Genomic DNA, 20,374 nt, shown 5'->3' with positions numbered 1-20,374 from the left:
TACTTCTCTTATTTAAGATTCTTAGATAGAGACGTTTGTCTTAAGTCACTTTTCTTCCACATCTGCATCCACACCACTCCCCTTAGAGTGAACAGATGTGTGCATGTGGAGGCCAGAGGCCAACATCCAGGGTTCTCTATCACTCTTTGCCCAGATACTTTTTAGAGACAGGAACCTGTCTCTCCCTGAACCTGGAGATCTATTTTGGCTAGGCTGGCTGGCCAGCAAGCCCCAGGATAAGCTGTCCTTGTGCCCCAGCACTGGGGTTAAAGTGTACAGACACACCTGGCTTTGACAACCTGCAGTACACATTCTTGTACAAATGTCTTATCACAGCCATCTCCCTGCTGCTCTTCCATTTTTTTATTCTCATTAAGTATTTAGCTGTACAAAGAACTTTTAAATGTTTCTTATTATGCTATAGCATAGTATTTATTGTTTATTAAAAGTCCATAAAAGCAGCATTACCAATGAAACTTTAAGGAAAAAATATAAGTAAACGCTGATAGAGTTTCTGTGCATATGTAGGACATTCTTTCCTTAATGTATTTCTACTACATAGATAACTCAAGTTATCTATACCAAGTGAATGTGTTCCATACATACATGAAGAGTGGCTTTTTCCTATGTCAAAATTAATAGCATTAGCAATATAGATATGAGCTTTTAAATTCAGATACAAACTTTTCAAACCATGTATGGCCAAAGCCTTTATGTGATAATAAAATGTAAAATGTCTAAAATCCCTTACAACCCACATGGTCTGCAATATACAGGATCTGCACAAATATTATATGAAATATAATCACAGGATACAGCACATTTGTTTAAACACTCATCACATTAGTGGTATTAATTTTATAAGTCTACCTTTTGTCGTGAGAATTTCTGCAAGCATTGTACGTAAGCTGAGAGACTGGATATCCTTCGAAGGGAGAAGGCATAATACCAGAACCTGAGAACATGTTTGAAGGAATCTTACTTCATCATGTGAATCCTTCAAGCATGCATGCAACACAAAAGGCCTTGGCTGTTCTTCATGTCTGAAAGAATAGAAAGACAGGACATCAAGTGGAGGAATGGGGTTGCCATCCCACAGTCAAAAACTCTGTCCCAAAATTGTTCCTGTCTAAAAGAACTGAAGGGACAAAAATGGAGAAGAGCCTGAAGGAAAGGAGGTCCAGTGACAGACCCAAATTAGGATCCATCTCAAGGGGAGACCCCAAGGCTTGATACTATTACTGATGTTATGGTGTGCTTACAAACAGGAGCCTAGCATGACTGCCCTCTGAGAGGCCCAACAAGCAGCTGAGAGAGTCAGATGCAGATGTTTACACCCAACCAATGGACAGAAGTCAGTGACCCTGTGGTTGGACTAGGGAAACGCTGGAAGAAGCTGAAGAGGAGGGTGACCCTATAGGAAGACCAGCAGTCTCAACTAACCTAGACCCTCAAGATTGCTCTAACACTGAGCCACCAACCAGACAGCATACACCATCTGATATGAGGCCCCCAACACATATACAGCAGAGGACTGCCAGGTCTGGGTTCAGTGAGAGAAGATGCTCCTAGCCCTGGAGAGACTGGAGGCCCCCAGGGAGTGGGGAGGTGTGGTGGGGTGGAGATGGGGTGGGGACATCCTCTTGGAGACAGGGGTGGGGGGGTATGAGATGAGGAACAGTCAGAGGATGGACTGAGACGGGGATAAAGACTGAACTGTAAAAAAAAAGATTAAAGAATTAAAATAATAATAGATAGGTAGCTAGGTTGCTAGAGATACATACATACATACATACATACATACATACATAGATGGATGGATAAATGGATGGATGGAAAGAAATGTTCAGAAACAATTCAAATATATATCATTAGGTAAAAAGTATTCTAAATAAGCAACACATTGATTAAAATAACTGTTGCCTCCTCAGAAGTTCCAATAACCAATACTTTTCTTACACATGGATTGATCTCGGGAGCCTGTGCTGGAGTGAATGTATGATGTCGTCATTAGTTTTTTTAAACATGGTACAGTTAGAGTCCCCAAGGAAGAGGGTAGCCAAGTGAGGTTTGCTTCCATCAGACTGGTCTGTGGCCATATTTTTAGGAGCATTTCCTTCCTTCCCTTTTTCCTTCCTTTCTTCCCTTCCCTTCCCTTCCCTTCCCTTCCTCCCTCCCTCCCTCTCCCCTTCCTTCCTTCCTTCCTTCCTTCCTTCCTTTTCTATTTTAAAGCTACTTTTATTTTACGATTATGGATATTTTGTTTGCATATATGTCTGTGTACCACATGCATGCCTGGTACTCTACAAGTCAAGCAGAAGGTGTTAGATGTCCTGGAACTGAAGTTATAGATGGTTGTGAGTCTCCATGAGCTGCGAATCAAACCTGGGTCCTCTGAAAGAGCAACAAGGGTTCTTAACTGCTAAGCCATATCTCATCAATGAGAACAATTTCTTAATTAATAATTGAGGAGGGAAGGTCCAGCTCACTGTGTGCAGTGCCTCCGATGATCAGGTGGTTCTGGGGTGTATAAGACAGCAGGTTGAGCAAGCCTTGGAGAGCCGTCCAGTTAAAATGTGTTCCTCCATGGTCTCTGCTTCTGCTCCTGCTTGGAGGTCTTTCTTGAGCTCTTGGTCTGACTTCCCTCAATAATGAACTGTGTTCAGAAAATGTAAACCAAATGAACCCACTCCTCCAAGTTTCTTTTGGTCAGTGTTTGCCACAACAACAGAAAGCAAAGAAGGATATGTGGTCACATTATATTTTCAAAGGCCACCATGGCTTATGACTACCTTAAGTAGTCATAAGAACTTCCAAATTACTAGCAACAATTCAAAATGGTATGAGAATTTCTTTAATTACACAACCTTCAAGTTTCCAGATGAATCTTATTTATTGTTTGTTTGATTGTGTTTGTTAATTTATTTGCCAGCCTGGAACTCATTATGTAGACCAGGCTGGCCTCAAACTCAGAGACCCATCTGTCTCTTCCTCTTGACTGCTGAGATTAAAGATTGGATGTGAAAGTAAATAGGCTTTGACATCTGTCACCCACTGATCAGTGGGACTAATTCAGGTGATGTGGCTGGCTAGGCAGATGTCCCTTTCGCCCTTCCCACTCCATGCACATCCTGCATGAAGCTGTGCACTTGACTGAAGAGAGTGGCCTTCCCCAAAGAGAGGAGAAACAGTCTGTCTTAAATGATTAATAGCATCCGTTTTTAAAACTAATAAAGCATAAACCTGTATCATGAGCTCCTTTTTTGATGAAGAGATTGTAGGACAGTAAGTCTGGATTATGTCTATGGATAATTCTATGGGATACTGTTTAACGCTCCCAAAGGCACTGGCAAATTGCATGGTGAGGATCCCAGGTTTTTTCCAGCTGTGGCCATAGATTCCTGTCAGCACTAAGTGCACCCCAGAACCACTGTTTTGGAGTATCTGAGTAGTAGAAAGAGCAGTCTACATTTTTTTTATTCTATAGCATTGTAGAATGGTAATTTTCTACTATCTATTAGTGGAGATAAGTGGCAAAGATTCCATAGTAACAGGAGGCCAATACTGAGCAAATACTCTAGAGTACAGACAACACTTTAAGGACTCCACAGGAAATGAAACATGAAGTGCATATTGGTATCTTTATGAGTAATGCCTCTCAGGAGTACACTGTGACTTCTTACTCCAGAGACTGGACGAACTGAATGTGTACACCGAAAAAAGAACAATTGCATTCTTTGCCTGCTGTAATGGCCTAGAAGAATTCTATCTGAATGTACAAAGCCAATGACAGGAAGACATTTTATGAGTAAGGCTTTATATATGCACACCTCTGCTGGTGTTTACTTTTATTGATTTATTTTTGACAGGGTCTCCTGTAGCCCAGGCTAGCCTTGAATTTGTTATGCAGCATTAGGATAGCACTCAAGTCCTGATCCTCCTGCCTTCGTCTCCCAGTTCTGGGATTACGGATGCACCAGTGTGCCCCCATTTATAGGCTGCTTTTGAATCAAATACAGGCTTCATGCATCCTGGATTAATATTTTACATTCTGGTCTCCATGTTGGCTTTTTAAAAGGTTCCTGGAGGGAAGCATGATGGTGCACTACATAAAAGCAGTACTTAGAGGGAGAGGCAAGGGGGTCAGGAGTTCTGATCCAGTTTAGGCTGTAAGATCCTGTCATAAAAAAAAAAAAAAACAAAAAAAAAAAAAACAAAAAAAAAAAAAACACAAAAAACCACAAACAGCCAACCAACAAAAAGATGATGCCAGATCATGAGCTCAAGGCCTGCAAGGGCCACAGAATGAAGTCAACGCCAGCCTTCATAACTTATTAAAGGGAGTGGCCTGGGGCTGCAGCTCAATAGGAAAGCACTAACTGCTCCAGAGCCTGGGTGTGCTGTGACCCTGGGAGTCTCGCCTTCCTATCTTCATTTTCAACTAGAGCTGGAGCTGCTCTTTCCATTCAGTACACACTGAGATGCTATTCCTTGGTCATCTCAAGCCCTGGCATATGTAACTTAACACCTTAAAACACACGCGTGGTCAGTACTTACTGGGGAGGACAGCCACAGGAAAACCTGCTTTTATAAGAGAAGCTGCTTTGCGTAATACTGAGCCTATGCATCAGCTGGGACCTGCATGGCCATAAAAGTGTCACGAATTCCCCTCCTTCCTACCAGCTGAGTTACTGGAAAGCTAAGAAAGCCAAATGCCAGAGAGGGCTGGCCCAATACGCTCACTGTACAGAAAAACCTCCCACCTGACTCCTTTAGACTCCCCTGCAAACTCTGAGCAGGACACTTGAGTGACGCCCTTCAGGAGGTGGGCATCAGTACTGTTTGTGAGCAGAGAGGGCTCACAAAGCACGGCCACTATAGGTGAGCAAGTCCACCCAGCTTCTGGTGAGCTGTAGTGGGCTTGCTGCATACTGCCTTTGGTGGTGTTGGTCAGCCACTGCAGTTCCTACTAACCACCTCTAGGTCTCACTCCTTGAATAGGGAGAAGTCAGCAACTTTGATACATTTCACAGGTGCGGTATGATCCGACCCTCCCACATACCAAGAAGTAGATATCACCACTCCCATCGTACAGACGAGAAACGGAAGATGTGTAGAGGTGCAGATAAACAAAGGCACGGAAGTGATAAATGGGGGAAGCAGTTCTCTCTCTGTCACCCTCTCGAGTCTGTGCTATGCTTCACTATAGTCAGAGGTTGAAAAGGGCAGGGGAAACACATCAAAAGTAAAGAAAGAAAATCTGTGAATAAAGACAGTCCCTCAGATAAGAAGCCTGTGTTCCACAGGCACACAAAACACAGATTGCAAGGAGGTTTGAAAATTTTTTAAATGTGATTGAATTGAAAGTATAAAAGCAATCTTTTTTTAGACTTTTTTTTTTTAGACTTTCTGAACCATGCTGACACAAGACCGACGGGAAAAGGAAGTGGAAGCCAAGCAGGCTTTAAGTGTGATCGAGACTGGCTTACAGCAGCAGCAGACTGACAGGCTGACCGGAAACCTGCCTCCAACAACCGCTTAGCCGTCAGGCGAAGGATGCGATACTCTTATTACTGCAATTCATTATTCTCCTGACAGTCACCAACTCAAAGGTGTGCTTCCCAGGCCACCCACTTCATTTTGCAGCCCATAGAGATCTGTCCACCAGCTAGATTTACAGGACAAGAATGGTGTTACCCAGAGCTGTCCAACAAGTATGACACTACAGTGAGTGTCAAACCTACACTCACTGCAGGCAGGCCTGACTGTGTGCTTTTTATAATGCTACATCAATAACAGTTGTTCTCAGACCAAACCACCCAAATGAACAGTTGTAGTAAGTAACTGGCATTCTTTCAAGTATATGTAACTATAGAGATTACTGGTAAAGATTTTTCTTCATTTTTTTCTCTGTATTTTTATCATCAACTAATGTAACGAGAAATCAAAAATTAGGGGCTTGGCTCAGCTGGTTCGGTGGTTACCTGGCATGCACAAGGCCATGGGGGTCACTACCCAACACAACTAAACCGAGCTGATGGCACACACCTGTAACTCGGGAGGTGGACGCAGGAGATCAGAAGTTCTGCTACACAGTGAATTGGAGGTCACTCTGGGATACAGGAAAAGATACACAATGAAATCAACTGAAAAACTCTCCCAGCCTGAAAAGTAAGTGCTTCTAACACGGACTCTGTCTGTCCTCTCTGTCATTCTCATGTTTTACGGTGGTGACACCATCTTCTAAAGCAGCTCTGAGAACACTGGCAAAAGCCTCAGTGAAAAACATACTCTTATGTTGAAATTAGATATTCATAACAACACTAGATTCCTCTACCCATGTGTCCTTTTCTCCTAAATCTTAAGCACTTTGAAACAAGCCTCCCTGAACCCCAACGAGTCTTTGATGACTATTAGCCGGGCAGAACCATGGGATACTTTCACTGGTGGGCACCACAGCAAACAACATAATAATAAACAACAGTGCCAAGGCCTAAAGGAGGGCGTAAGCTACCGAGCCCACAGGGAGGCCTAAGGATCCTGTTCACTTTCTAACCACACACACTGTCTGCCAGAAGGTAGTTTCTTCTGGCAGGGTGCTGTGAGAGACTCCCACTTGTTCCAAACACCATTTAGGGGATCTATAAGGCCAATGCCATATTCATTATTATTTTACTACCACAAAATAGCAAAATGTCATTTTTCTCTTTCACTCGCAAGTCATTTTCCAAAATCACTAGCGGGATTTTCTAAAGAGAACACAATGTGAACTTGTACTTGAAAAGCTTTTTGGCTTAAATATCTGATGTTGTAAATATTGATGAATATAATGGATTCAATAAGTGAGGCTGGCAAATATTTAACAATTAGTTCTCCACAGGACAAAATTCTAAGCTGAAGTATTTTCCCATTCCATAGTGTAAATGGCCAATTTCAATGCAGCAACATGATTTCACTGAGCTCAGTTGGAACTGGGAGGGGCTATGCAAGCAAGCTGTCACCTGCCAGTGCAGGGTGGCTATGGCACATCACTAGATGTAAGCCACAGGAACAACAGCAGTTTGATGTTTGATAGCTTTTAAGATTATAGGGCTATCTAAAGATAAAGAATTCCGAGACACATGGTCCAATGGTAATGTTTTTCAGACAGGCTGTGCCTAAGTAATAAGATAATAAAATTGAGTTAGTCTCAAATGACATTTAAATAAAAGTGTTACAGGAAAAAAAAACCCATCAGTTATCACAGCTAATAAGAGTACCACTTTATGAAAGTGGGGCACATCAGAAATGGACTCCTCATTATGCTTTACAGTTGCGACAGCTTGCAAAACGCTGGAGCAGCCAGCAGGAAACAGTGGAAAGGCAGTGGGTGTGAAGTAAAGGCTCTGGATTTGGCCTTATCAGCAGACCTGGGGAGAGAAGACAGCTTTGTGCGAGTGAGAATGCATAGCTGCCACTCTTAGTAGCCAGTCTACTGCCAGGGCACCGTCACCAGCCAGAACAGGGGCCATCATGGGATAAACTCAGTGCAGAGCTGCCCACTGCTAATGAGGAAGCCAAGGCTGACATCCCTGAAACTGAGCATAAGTAATCTTAACTCAACGTCAGGCCAGTGCCGCTCCAAACAACTGCATGACCAAAGGCAGCGTTACTCATTTCTTTAGGATCACACTCTCTGTATAAGTCACACGGGCCATAATTCATCATCCTTGCACTCACTGGAGAGCATAATACAAACTACTAGCAAGCCTAGGAAAATGATTTGTTCTTAGCATAGAAATAGCCTTGCTGACATCCTCCAAAGCCAGGTTCACACCAGATGAGCACACACATATCTTTCTCAAAATGAAGCCAATTCTCTAAGAGCCCACAAGTGCTAACATTACGTTCCTCTAACAGTTTTCAGAACATCAGTAGGTATCAGATAGATACAAATTAAAGCTACACTGAGATTCCATCCCAACTCAGTCAGAACGGCACTCACTAGAGAAACAGGTAACAAGAAATGTGAGCAGCAAGAGCAGACACAGAAGGGAACACCGATGTAGTGCTGGTGAGAATACCAACTCATTCCGTCATTAACAAGTCAGGATGGGAGGCTCAGAAAACAAACATCAGAGTCCAGGACATGGCACAGCAAGGAAAAGTACTTGCCACACAAGCCTGAAGACTTAAGTGTGCATGCACACACACACACAGATACACACACAGAGATACACACACACACACACACACACTCTAAATTAATTAATTAAATCTTAAAAAAAAAAAAAACCTAAAATTAGGTCCACCATAGGACCCAGCTATATGCCACTCTTTGCTGTACCCAAATGGCCACGAGCCAACATGTAACACAAATACTTGTACACCACTGCTCTTTGCAGCACTCCTAAGTTGCACTGCAGCTCAATTCACAACATCTGAGAAACGGAATCAACCACCTTGTCCATCAGCTAATGAATGAATGGATAAGGACACTGCAGTATAGAACCCAACTGAATAGTACTCAGCTGTAACAATAAATGTGAAGGTAAATAGATAGAATGGGAAAGCACTATATCGAGTGAGGTCACTCTGCCCCAGAAAGGCAATGCTCTATGTTCCCTCTCCTATGTGGGTCATACTTTGAATTGTTTGTTTTGTTATATTTAATCTGGAGCTTGTGTGGAAACCAGGAAGAGTAGAAGTAGGCTACTGAGGGTGGGTATCTTAAGGGAAGGGGGATGGTAAAATACAGGTACAATGAGAGTAGAGAAGGGGATACTGTGGGCAGAAGGGTTCAAACATGGAAGCAGATGGGAAATGGGGAAATGGGGTATTGGCAGGTGGCTTAACAAACATGAAAGGTATGCTAAAAAGCTTCATAGAAACCTATGATTTGCCAACACAAGGGAAAAGTAACTAGAGGGAATGCTAGAGCACTGGTGATATGAAAAGCATGGAGGCTATCCTCAGAGTTAAAGAGCTAGAGTGGAGAGAGGCAAACCGGGAGAGGGGAGGATGGGGGGAGACTACACTTAGGCTACATGAAGAAGCCTTAGAGAAATCCACGGGTTTCCAAGTGTATGAACATATTCTTGTTAAAGGGGAGCATGAATAGCAATACCCTGCACAAGTAGACCGTGCTGCTCCCAGAAGGTATAGGTCATCAAATGAAATCTCAATGCCAGTCTCTGGGTCCCTCCCCTTGAGCTACTCTCAGGGCTCCAGAGGCACTTAGAACAAGGTGGGCTACTTCCACTGTTCTCTGCTGCCCACCACATGCAGATGATAGGACACTCCCACTGAAGCCCCCATCCACTCTGGAAGCAGGACACCGGAGAAATGAAGCTCCCCCTGCTGAGGAAGCTCTTCCTGCTGAGGAAGCTCCCCCTGCTGAGGAAGCTCTTCCTGCTGAGGAAGCTCTCCCTGCTGAGGAAGCTCCCCCTGCTGAGGAAGCTCCCCCTGCTGAGGAAGCTCCCCCTGCTGAGGAAGCTCTCCCTGCTGAGGAAGCTCCCCTGCTGAGGAAAGCTCCCCCTGCTGAGGAAGCCCCCCCCCTGCTGAGGAAGCTCCCCCTGCTGAGGAAGCCCCCCCTGCTGAGGAAGCTCCCCCTGCTGAGGAAGCTCCCCCTGCTGAGGAAGCCCCCCCCTGCTGAGGAAGCTCCCCCTGCTGAGGAAGCTCTCCCTGCTGAGGAAGCTCCCCCTGCTGAGGAAGCTCTCCCTGCTGAGGAAGCTCCCCCTGCTGAGGAAGCTCCCCCTGCTGAGGAAGCTCTTCCTGCTGAGGAAGCTCTCCCTGCTGAGGAAAGCTCCCCCTGCTGAGGAAGCTCTCCCTGCTGAGGAAGCTCTCCCTGCTGAGGAAAGCTCCCCCTGCTGAGGAAGCTCTCCCTGCTGAGGAAGCTCCCCCTGCTGAGGAAAGCTCCCCCTGCTGAGGAAGCTCCCCCTGCTGAGGAAGCTCCCCCTGCTGAGGAAGCTCCCCCTGCTGAGGAAGCTCTCCCTGCTGAGGAAGCTCCCCCTGCTGAGGAAGCTCTCCCTGCTGAGGAAGCTCCCCCTGCTGAGGAAGCTCCCCCCTGCTGAGGAAGCTCCCCCTGCTGAGGAAGCTCCCCCTGCTGAGGAAGCTCTCCCTGCTGAGGAAGCTCTCCCTGCTGAGGAAGCTCCCCTGCTGAGGAAAGCTCCCCCTGCTGAGGAAGCCCCCCCCCTGCTGAGGAAGCTCCCCCTGCTGAGGAAGCCCCCCCTGCTGAGGAAGCTCCCCCTGCTGAGGAAGCTCCCCCTGCTGAGGAAGCCCCCCCCTGCTGAGGAAGCTCCCCCTGCTGAGGAAGCTCTCCCTGCTGAGGAAGCTCCCCCTGCTGAGGAAGCTCTCCCTGCTGAGGAAGCTCCCCCTGCTGAGGAAGCTCCCCCTGCTGAGGAAGCTCTTCCTGCTGAGGAAGCTCTCCCTGCTGAGGAAAGCTCCCCCTGCTGAGGAAGCTCTCCCTGCTGAGGAAGCTCTCCCTGCTGAGGAAAGCTCCCCCTGCTGAGGAAGCTCTCCCTGCTGAGGAAGCTCCCCCTGCTGAGGAAAGCTCCCCCTGCTGAGGAAGCTCCCCCTGCTGAGGAAGCTCCCCCTGCTGAGGAAGCTCCCCCTGCTGAGGAAGCTCTCCCTGCTGAGGAAGCTCCCCCTGCTGAGGAAGCTCTCCCTGCTGAGGAAGCTCCCCCTGCTGAGGAAGCTCCCCCCTGCTGAGGAAGCTCCCCCTGCTGAGGAAGCTCCCCCTGCTGAGGAAGCTCCCCCTGCTGAGGAAGCTCCCCCTGCTGAGGAAAGCTCCCCCTGCTGAGGAAGCTCCCCCCTGCTGAGGAAGCTCCCCCTGCTGAGGAAGCTCTCCCTGCTGAGGAAGCTCCCCCTGCTGAGGAAGCTCCCCCTGCTGAGGAAGCTCCCCCTGCTGAGGAAGCTCCCCCTGCTGAGGAAGCTCCCCCTGCTGAGGAAAGCTCCCCCTGCTGAGGAAGCTCTCCCTGATGACTAGCTACTGACTAGCTCTGAGTGCTGGCAGGTGCTGTGCAGGCTGCTGGGAGGGAACGACATCAATGGTTACATCCAGCTGTGGGCCTGCATGCTACAATGCCTGACCTTCCAGGCAAGACATGCCTTGGTGTGATCCTGATATGACAGTTATGGGCGCAACAAACTGCTTTTAGACTGGCTACAGGTCTGCTCCACAGGAAGGCTTTTGTGCCTGGTACTGTAAACTTGATCAGATGCCCAAGCCTAGGGAAGTTATAGGGTCTTGGTGGGAACCTACTGCTGTTTCACTAAATGGCCATGCTATTAAACCATCTTCTAAATATTTGTTTGCACCCACGGATTTGTGCTGCTCTCAACTTTGGTCAGAGAATCTTCTCTTTGCAGTGATGGCTGATGCAGACTCACTGCTGGTCAAAATGCTGCACATAACTAACTGAGCACTCAGCTCTGTCTGGGTCATCTGTGTCCACCTCCATCCACCCAAGGCTCAGGACACGTTATGGGAAGAGGACAAGGAAAGAGCCAATGGATGTGGGGACGAGCTACAACATGCTTCCAGATGTGACAGAGCCACTGCACTCACAACTCATAGTGGCCAAGGGAAGGAAGGCCAGTGAAATCCCAGCACTGACTGGGCCCCACTTCTACTGGAGGTGCAGCATCTGAGAGCTGCACAGAGATTGAGGAAAATCCCCTCTCCTTTGGGGACATGGCTGCTGGTAGGCTGCTTGAGCCCCGGTGGATGGCCACATCCCCAAGTGCTTATGGACAGAACTAATGGGAATCAATACAAAAAAGAAAAGGAGGACATGAAGCTGTGAGCAACGGCCTGGGGAGCACTGGGGGAATAAATAGGGAGGAGGTAGTGGTAGATGGGTATGATTAATACACATTTTGTAAATGTATGGAAACTTTCAAAGAGTTAAAAAACGTTATTTTAAAAAGTTAAAATAATTATGCTATAGAACCAATCTAGAGGTTGAACAACAGGTTAATGGATTAAGAAAATGGAGTATATACAAACAATGCATAAAGAATGAAGTTATATTGATTATAGGAAGAGAGATCTAGCTGGAGAGAATCATACTAAAGTGAATTAGGTCTTGGGAAGACGAAGATCTCATCTTTCATTTGTAGTTTCCAGATCTTCACATAAGCACATGAAGTAATGTGTGACTGATTATACAGCATGGAAGGAGAACTGAAACTTTAGGGGAGCAAAGGGGACTAACAAGTAGAGACGTGACAGGGCAAGGTAAGGAGATAGAGGGAAGGGTGTTCAAAATGCATGGCACTCTTTATGAAGAGGTTCTGTGTAAAGCGAATATACATACACAGGGGAAATTTTAAAAAGTGATTTTCAGGCTATTGTGATATAATTGATCTTTTAAAAGAAACACAAAAAGAATATATAAGCTATATTTTTCTCAAATTTCTAAGCTCACTGATTCTATACCACACTATAAAATAGTGTATTTATTTCACCTTTAGGTACCCATAATATTATAAGTTAAGTTCGGCATAGGGCTTGCTAGACCATTGTAACTATACTGAATAAATTACTTATAAAACCACATAAATCTATAATACAACTTTCTATTATAAAGTTATTAAGAAATCTGTTCTCTGAGTACACTGTAACAATTTCCCTTCAAAATGTCAACATTCCAAGTCAAGCAGGCAAACCATTCTAAAGTATTGCCTCATTTTATCTCCTCAAAAAGAGGACTATTTTAGTGAGGAAGGGGAAAGGTTGGCTGATTGTAGTAGTGTGAGTGTGCTTAACCCACGGAGAGCAGTACTATGAAGAGATGCAGCCTTACTGGAGGAGTGTGGCCTTGTTGGAGAAAGTATGTCATTGTGGAAGTGGGGCTTTGAGGTCTCATCTGTATGCCAGTGTGACACTGTCTTCTGGCTGCTTTCTGATAAAGATGTACAGCTCTCAGCTATAGTACCATTTCTGCCTGCATGATGCCATGCCTCCCACCATGATGATAATGGACTGAACCCCTGAAACTGTAAGGTAGCCCCCATGTAAATGTTGTCCCATGTAAGAGCTGCCTTGGTCATGGTGTCCCTTCACAGCAATGGAACCCTAACTAAGACACTTACCTGGCAGTAGCAGCTTTCAGGTCACAGAAGTGAGTGAGCAAAGCCTTTACAATATCATTACAGACAACTTTAACCACATCCACGTGAATCAGCCTGTGGCGAATTTGCTTGACAATTTCCCAGAAGTCATCTAAGAGCAGATGGTAGAGCTGTCCGTCATCTCTGCTGAGGTTCCCGTACCAGGAGAGAATATAGTCTCTGTAACTGTAGTCGAACACTATGAGGAATAAGCAAAGCTGGGTCAAAGTTGCAAGCATCAAGGCAGTTCATTGTTTAAAATACAGTGAGGGTAGGACATAGAACAAGGGAAAGGAAAGCTTCTAAGCTAAAAGACCCTCGTCTAGCGGAATGAATGTCTGAAGTCTTATACTGCCTAATTTTAAATACTTGATCTTGATGCCTATCTACTTAAATACATATAGTACAGCCAATCTTCTCAATCATTGATTTGGCTAAGGTCATGCTTCTCCAATAAGACCCCAAAGCTCATGTGAAAAAAGATACTTCTGTCAAGTTTATTCCACTCTAAGGTACTCTGTCTCCTTACCTATAATCTTTAGAGTCCTTTACCCTTTGGTACTTAAACCATGTTTCAGGACCATGATTCTTTATATTCAATTACATAATAGATTCAGTATTCTGTCTCCTAATAAGAACCCAACAATACAGAACAATAACACAAGAACACAATCACAGAATATAGTCCCACAACCCAGCATCACACACAATCAGCACTGTGTAGCTGGCTACCTTCACAAGGTGATTTCAAGAACACCTATATTTGTAGGGTAGGCCCATCCAATAGAAACATGAAAATCTGTATTTGTGTTTTCACATTTTTCTGCTACCCATACTAATTGAATAAAAACAGGTAAAATTAATAACATATTTCATTTCATATAATGTAATTTTATAAAATTAAGTAGTCAGCATTTAAAATTAAATATTTTATTACTTTTTCAAACCATTCTTTGAAATCTGGTACATATTTTATAGTTACAGCAATCACATATGAACTACTCAAGTTTCAAGTTTTTGGTGCTCCAAAGTCCCATTGTGGGTCTAGTAGCTGTCCATGACAGACACCACCGCACTATTTAAACAGAAAGTCTGTAGAGTTAATGTGAGTACTCAGAAAAGGACTTCTGAACAACAAACTGACATCTGGCGTAGATGACGTCACCTCTGAGTGCTGTGGGAGACATATTTAGCCACATAACATTGCTCATCTCAAGTACACATAGCTGACTGGTATTTTTAAATCACCTCTTTCTTTCTCAAAGCTTTTCTTTTTTAAACACTACTCAGTGCCTGGTAGGGCAGTACGCACCTTTAATCCTAATGGCTGGGAGACAGAATAGGCAGATCTCTGAGAATTGGAGGACAGCCTGATCTACTTGCAAGTTCCAGGCCAGTGAGGGCTAGATAGGGAAACACTGTCTTAACAGTCAGAAGACACAGGGAAAGACAGCCACACAGACAAACAAAAACCATGCATAGAACATCAAAAGTGTTGTTGACATTTACATATGCCAAACTTTAAGTAAAATGTCAAGGTGATCCAGGGGTTTCAGCTGTGCCTTCTAGCCGAGAATGATTACCTTCCAAAGAGAGAAGGAAAGGGGCAAACGCTACTACAATCTTCAGCCATTCATTAAACAGTATCTCACAGCTCTGGTGTGACGGTGGAATCGACAGCCACAACAGTAACAGTTGAGCATGGAAGAAAAGCCATCAAATAGATGAGGCTTAGGCTTCTCAGTCATTTTTATGTTAACATCCAGACATTTGATCAGATGGCTGTCAAGTCGCCTAGCTTCTGCAGAGTCGCTGTACCCTGTTGGGAACTAAAAAGGGGGCCCAGGGGATGCCCTAGGGAAGGAGAGGGGCCCAGGGGATCCCCTAGGGGAGGGGAGACCCACAGCCCACCAGAGTTTTACCTATTCTCTGGTCTGTCAGGCATGGGAGGGCTGCTATCTACCTTCCACTCATCCCCAGGTGGTGTCTAAGCCACTGACCCACTCTTCAGAGGGTGGCAAGGGGCAGCTTGCTAAAGCCACCAGAGTTATGGGAGAGAGGGATAAGGGAAGAGAGGTTCCCAACACCAGTGACAGTGAGTGCAGCAGATCTTGACTGGAGCAGAAACTCTCTATGGTTTTAGAGCTTTATTATAGAAAGGCAGGGAGAAAGAGAGAAGGAAGGAAGGAAGGAAGGGAGGGAGGGAGAGAGGAAGAGGGAGAGAGAGAGGGAGAGGGAGAGGGAGAGGGAGAGGGAGAGGGAGAGAGAGAGAGAGAAGGCTAGAGAGAAAGAGGGAGTAAGCAGGAGAGAGGAGAGGAGAGGAGAAGACAAAGAGAGAGGAGAGAAGACAAAGAGAGAGGGGGTGAGAGTGAGGAGTAAGAGGGAGACAAGTAAGAGAGGCAAGTAAGAGAACAAAGGAGTGAGAGAGTTAGGTGGGGGCCTAACAGCCCCTTTTAAAGTATGCTGTCTTATCTTATTGTTGCTAGGTAACTGGGGAGGAGTTTAGCCTGAAGGTCAGAAGCTTGGACTATTGCCTACAAGACATCTAGCCATGCTTCTCTTGTGGGGGCTGTGAGGGGCAGTAACTTAGGCAGGGGTCAGAGTTCCAGGAGCATAAAGGAAGGCCTACCATGTCATGAAGGTGAATTATCACCCTTTGGGGTTCAGACCTCAGCTCAACTGGATACCAGCCTGTAGCCCAATTCCCCACAGTACCCCATCTTGAACTGGGTGTTTCCATTAACAAGGCAGAGACATTTTCTGGTCCAGATTTAAGGCTTTAAGGTGAAAACTGAAACAAGGCACCTCTATAGTCTCATTCATTTGTGACAAACAACTAGAACATGGTTCTTACACAGCAACTGAGCATGTCAGGAAACTGAGGTTAGAGGAGTAAAGTAACTTCAGGCACATTATGGTCCCCCATATGCATAGCAGTAGGAGACAAGCAGTAAGAGTAACAGACAGGAGAAATCAGAAACAGCGTCCTTGTCCACTGTTCATCTGACTTCTTCAAATCACATTCATATGGAGAAATAAGCCCCAGGCAGCACTTTGTAAGCTTGTTCTAGAAAGCACAAGAGGACAGCACAGACATCCTAGGAAAGAGGTTCTGCTCAAGTCAACATAAAGAACTCGGTAAAAGCAGCAGAGCTGACCAACAGGCAGGCATGCCAGATGGTGCTCCTCCCATTAGCAACCCTTGAACAAGGGTGCAGACCTAGTGGACAAGGATGACCAAACCTAGATGATCTCCAAAGGACCTTGCCTGCAGAGCCAAGTAATAGTAGCAGGAGGAGAGTCTCTTGCCAAAAGCACTGCTTGGTTGGTTCCTTGCTCTTTTTATTAAACTAAGTTTTCATACCATGGAAATTTAAACTAATAATTCTGAAGCGTTAAGTATATGCAAAGTAGAAGCACCTTTCCTCTTGTTAAAGTCCAATTTCTGGGTCAGGGAGATGGTTCAGTGGTTACAAGTGCTTGCCATGCAAGCCTGTCAGGCTGAGTTTGATCCCTGGGACCTAAGTCAACAGTCACATGCTGTGACACATGTCTATAATCCCAACACTTTGGAACCAAGGGAGAAGGAAGAGACAGAAAAACTGGTCAGAAGCTCAAAGGCCTGCTAAGCCTGCAAACAAAGTAAGAAACAAGAGACTGCCACAACAAAGTGAAAAGAGAGAAGAAACTCTCCAAAGGGTGTCCTCTGGCCTCCATCCCTGTGTTATGCCCCCTATCAACAACACACACCAATATTTAAAAGTTAATTTCAACTTACAGCAAAGAGTTAAACGAAATCATAAAAGATGCACTTTACAGTAAGATCTGCTCAGTGTGCTGTCCTAGTCTCTGCTCTACTGCTATGAAGAGACACCATGACCAAGGCAATCTTACAAGAAAACATTTAATTGGACGCTTCCTTTCAGTAACCCATTGGCTGAGAGAGAGCCTGGGCTTGGCACAGGCTTCTGCAACCTCCAAGCCCACTCTCAACACACTTCCTCCAACAAGGTCACACCTCCTAGTCCTTCTAATCCTTCCGAATACTGCCACTCCCTGGAGACTAAGCATTCAAAATGAGAGTATATGGAAGCCATTCTTATTTAGACCACCACATCTGCTAAAAGGTTTAATATGAAAGATATCATCTACGCAATGCATTACTACATTTCTCAACTATATTGCATAGGCTATTCAATACAACTCTGAAATACTATTGTAGTACAATTTGGTTAAGAACTTACAGATTTTCCAATATCCTTAAGGTAAGTTTCATAGCTACATGTGTAACTTGGATATATATATATATATATATATATATATATATATATATACACACATATATATGTATATATATATACATATATATATGCTTCTAAATATATATTGCATAGCTATACAGACCCACACAAACACAAAAATGAACAGAAAGTTGTGTACAAATATGTTTGTGTTGTATATGTGTGTAGAGGACAGAGGTCAAGAGTCTTCCTTCTTTGTTCTCCACTTTGCTTTTAAAGACAGGCAGGGTTCCTTACTGAACCTGGAGCTAACTGATTTAGCCTGGTTGACTGGGCAGGGATCCACATGTCTCTACTTCACCAACATTGGAAGTAGAGATGTATGCCATTGAGTCTGGCTTTTATCTGAATGGTAGGTTCTTATGTCTGCATGGTAAGCATTTTACCAACTGCGTGATCTTCAGCCCACTCAACAAAATCTTTTAAAAGATAACTCAAAGGTGAACCAATTCCAGAACATAAATTCCCTCCTGAAAAGCATTCAGAGAGCAATTGGTTGCCTCAACAGCAGTCATGCCTCTTCCGCACCAGTGGGACATCTTGCCAGCAGGGTGGTCAACAGGTTAACTTCTAGCATATGAAGTATAGCTTTGCTGTTCCATCTAACACCTACTTTTTGATTCTTGTAATTCAGAATGTAAAGACTTAGGCATTCCTCATCGGCACTGAGCTACAACACAGAGTCCTTCGCAACAACCATGTTTATATTGGTACCACACATATATCTGAACTCACTGAACTGTTTGATTACATTGTTTTAAACTATATATTCCAAAGGCAATAAAGTAAATTTATAGAGATGAAATGGTACAGTATTATCTAATTAAAATTAGCTTCAGGAGAAAATGCTTACATATTTTCTAAGTGGTTCTCATCAACTGCAGGTAAATAACTGCAGCCATGACAAACACACTGCCACTTAAGCTTTTCTGCACACAGACTACACTTTAATCAACACTAAGCCTGTTATCATTCTCTGTAGTTTAGATGAATATACTGGTGCTATGGGTTAGAAATATAAAGCACACTCCAAAGATACAAACTGCGTTCACTATGGATGTTTCTAAATGCTGGGGTAATCTCTTAGCTTTCTCAACACTCAGTTCTAGAGTCACCATAAACTTACAAGGCCACCGTTTTAGAATCCAAGTTTTGGCTTGTTTGTTATTGTTGTTATCAGCTGCTGCCAAACTCGTAAACTGCACTCCAGAATCTATTGTTAGAGCCGCCAGCAGCTCTTATTTTGGTAGAGGATGTGATGTTCAATTTCCCGAAAAGCATCTTATATAAAACAAAGGACTTCTGATTCTTAAGAAGCTGCTTAACAATGCTGCCTAACAGATAACAGAAGCTGAGCTACAAAGAGAAAAATACAAAAAAAAGGTCAACCTCAGTGTGGCACAGAGAATATTACCAGAAGGGGAAGGACTGGATTTAGTTAGTACCAACTGTACAATAAGATGAAATACTACATAGAATCTCCATGATACATATAAGTGATACATTAATGAAAACAACAAGTTTAAAAAAGAAAGCAAACCATCAAAGTGCTTTGAAAATACCAAATAATAATTAAGCAAAATTTCTATGCAAAGGCTTTGATGGCACTTCCCTTTCATAGAAGCCACTGCTGAGAGCAATGTGGCACCTGTTTCTGTCAGGTAGGCCTCAGTTTCTCCTAAGCCCGCCCACACAAAGGCTGCTCAAACTGGCCCACCCAAGAGAAAAAAAGGGTCATGCTCAAAAAACTGCAAAGACATTTTAGGTCTTACAAAATTTAGAAGGCACCGTAGTTTTGGCATTTACAATGGCCCCGAGTGGAAACAACTTGAATGTCCAAATAGGATGAGCAAGTAGGATGTGGCACCTGAGACAGTGAAATAGTGGTCAGTTTTCAGACAGACAGTTAAAGCACGGTCTGTAGAAGTAACCTTTTTTTTTTTTTTAGACATTTTTAAAGCTTTATTTTTATTTTATATGTATGGGTGTTTGACTGCAAGTCTGTCTGTGCACCATGTGCATATGTGGTGCCCATGGAGCCAGAAGAGAGTATAAGATCCTCTGACACTAGTTACACAGATGGCTGGGATCCACCCTGTAGGTGCTCGACACCAAACCCAAGTCCTCTACAAGAGCAGCAAGTGCTCTTCACCACTGAGCCACCTCTCCAGCAGCTGCAGAGATGATGATACATGTCAGACGAATCTTCCCATATGAAGCAACTAAGAATTCTGGAGGGGGGGATCTTAAGGCAGTGAAGAAAAACCAACAGTTGGAGCAGGAGCTGGACAGCTGCCTCAGTGCTTAACAGTACAGGCCACCCTTGCAAAGAGCCCAGGTTCAGCTCCCAGCACCCACATCAGGTGGCTCGTCCGTCACAGCTGCAAATGCTGTCCCAGCAGTCCGAATGTCCTCTTCTGCTCTCCATAGGCACCAGACACACATGTGATACACATGCATACATGAAGGCCTTCATACACAAGTACATAAAATAAAAATAAACATTTTTTAATTGGCACAGGGCCATCAAGATGGGTCAGTGATTAATGGCATTTGCTGTGCAAGTCAGACAACTGGAATTAAATTTCCAGGGGCCATGGTAGAAGGAAATAATTAACTCCCAAAGTTATCATCCGACCTCTACATGCACAGCATGGCACATGCACATTTGCACTTACACGTACACATGCACACACATTAAGTAAAAAGAAAATTCTCTCTCAAGGTTTTGTTTTACAAAGACAGGATTTTACTATGTAGCCTTGTCTATGCAGATCTGCCTGCTTCTGTCTCCCAAATGCAGGGCCTAAGGGCTTGCCCTGCCATGCCCAGCAAAACCATGAGGTTTTGAATAATAAATGTAAAATTTTAAATCCAGCAAATTTTAGAAAAGTCATTATATTCATCATTAAAAGAAACATTACTAACATTAAATGATAGTTTATAAAATATGAAAATTCAAAATTTCAAACTATGTC

At 44.3% G+C, this 20,374-nt stretch overlaps 1 protein-coding gene across 1 annotated transcript in view; it reads right to left on the bottom strand.

Annotated features, from left to right (window-relative positions):
• Window positions 1-20,374, bottom strand: part of Snx25 (sorting nexin 25) — a 116,834-nt gene that overhangs the window by 69,357 nt on the left and 27,103 nt on the right. Inside the window, exons 3-4 of the mRNA XM_021169438.3 lie at window positions 13,078-13,294; window positions 871-1,043 (exon numbers count right to left, since the gene is read on the bottom strand). Of these exons, the coding sequence (XP_021025097.2) occupies window positions 871-1,043; window positions 13,078-13,294 (390 nt within the window). The remainder of the gene's footprint in view (window positions 1-870; window positions 1,044-13,077; window positions 13,295-20,374) is intronic.

This window comes from Mus caroli, unplaced genomic scaffold, assembly GCF_978045245.1.
Source record: "Mus caroli unplaced genomic scaffold, Mus_caroli_1 scaffold_10, whole genome shotgun sequence".
In the NCBI taxonomy this organism is placed as follows: domain Eukaryota; kingdom Metazoa; phylum Chordata; class Mammalia; order Rodentia; family Muridae; genus Mus; species Mus caroli.
This window is presented reverse-complemented; position numbering and strand designations above follow the sequence as displayed.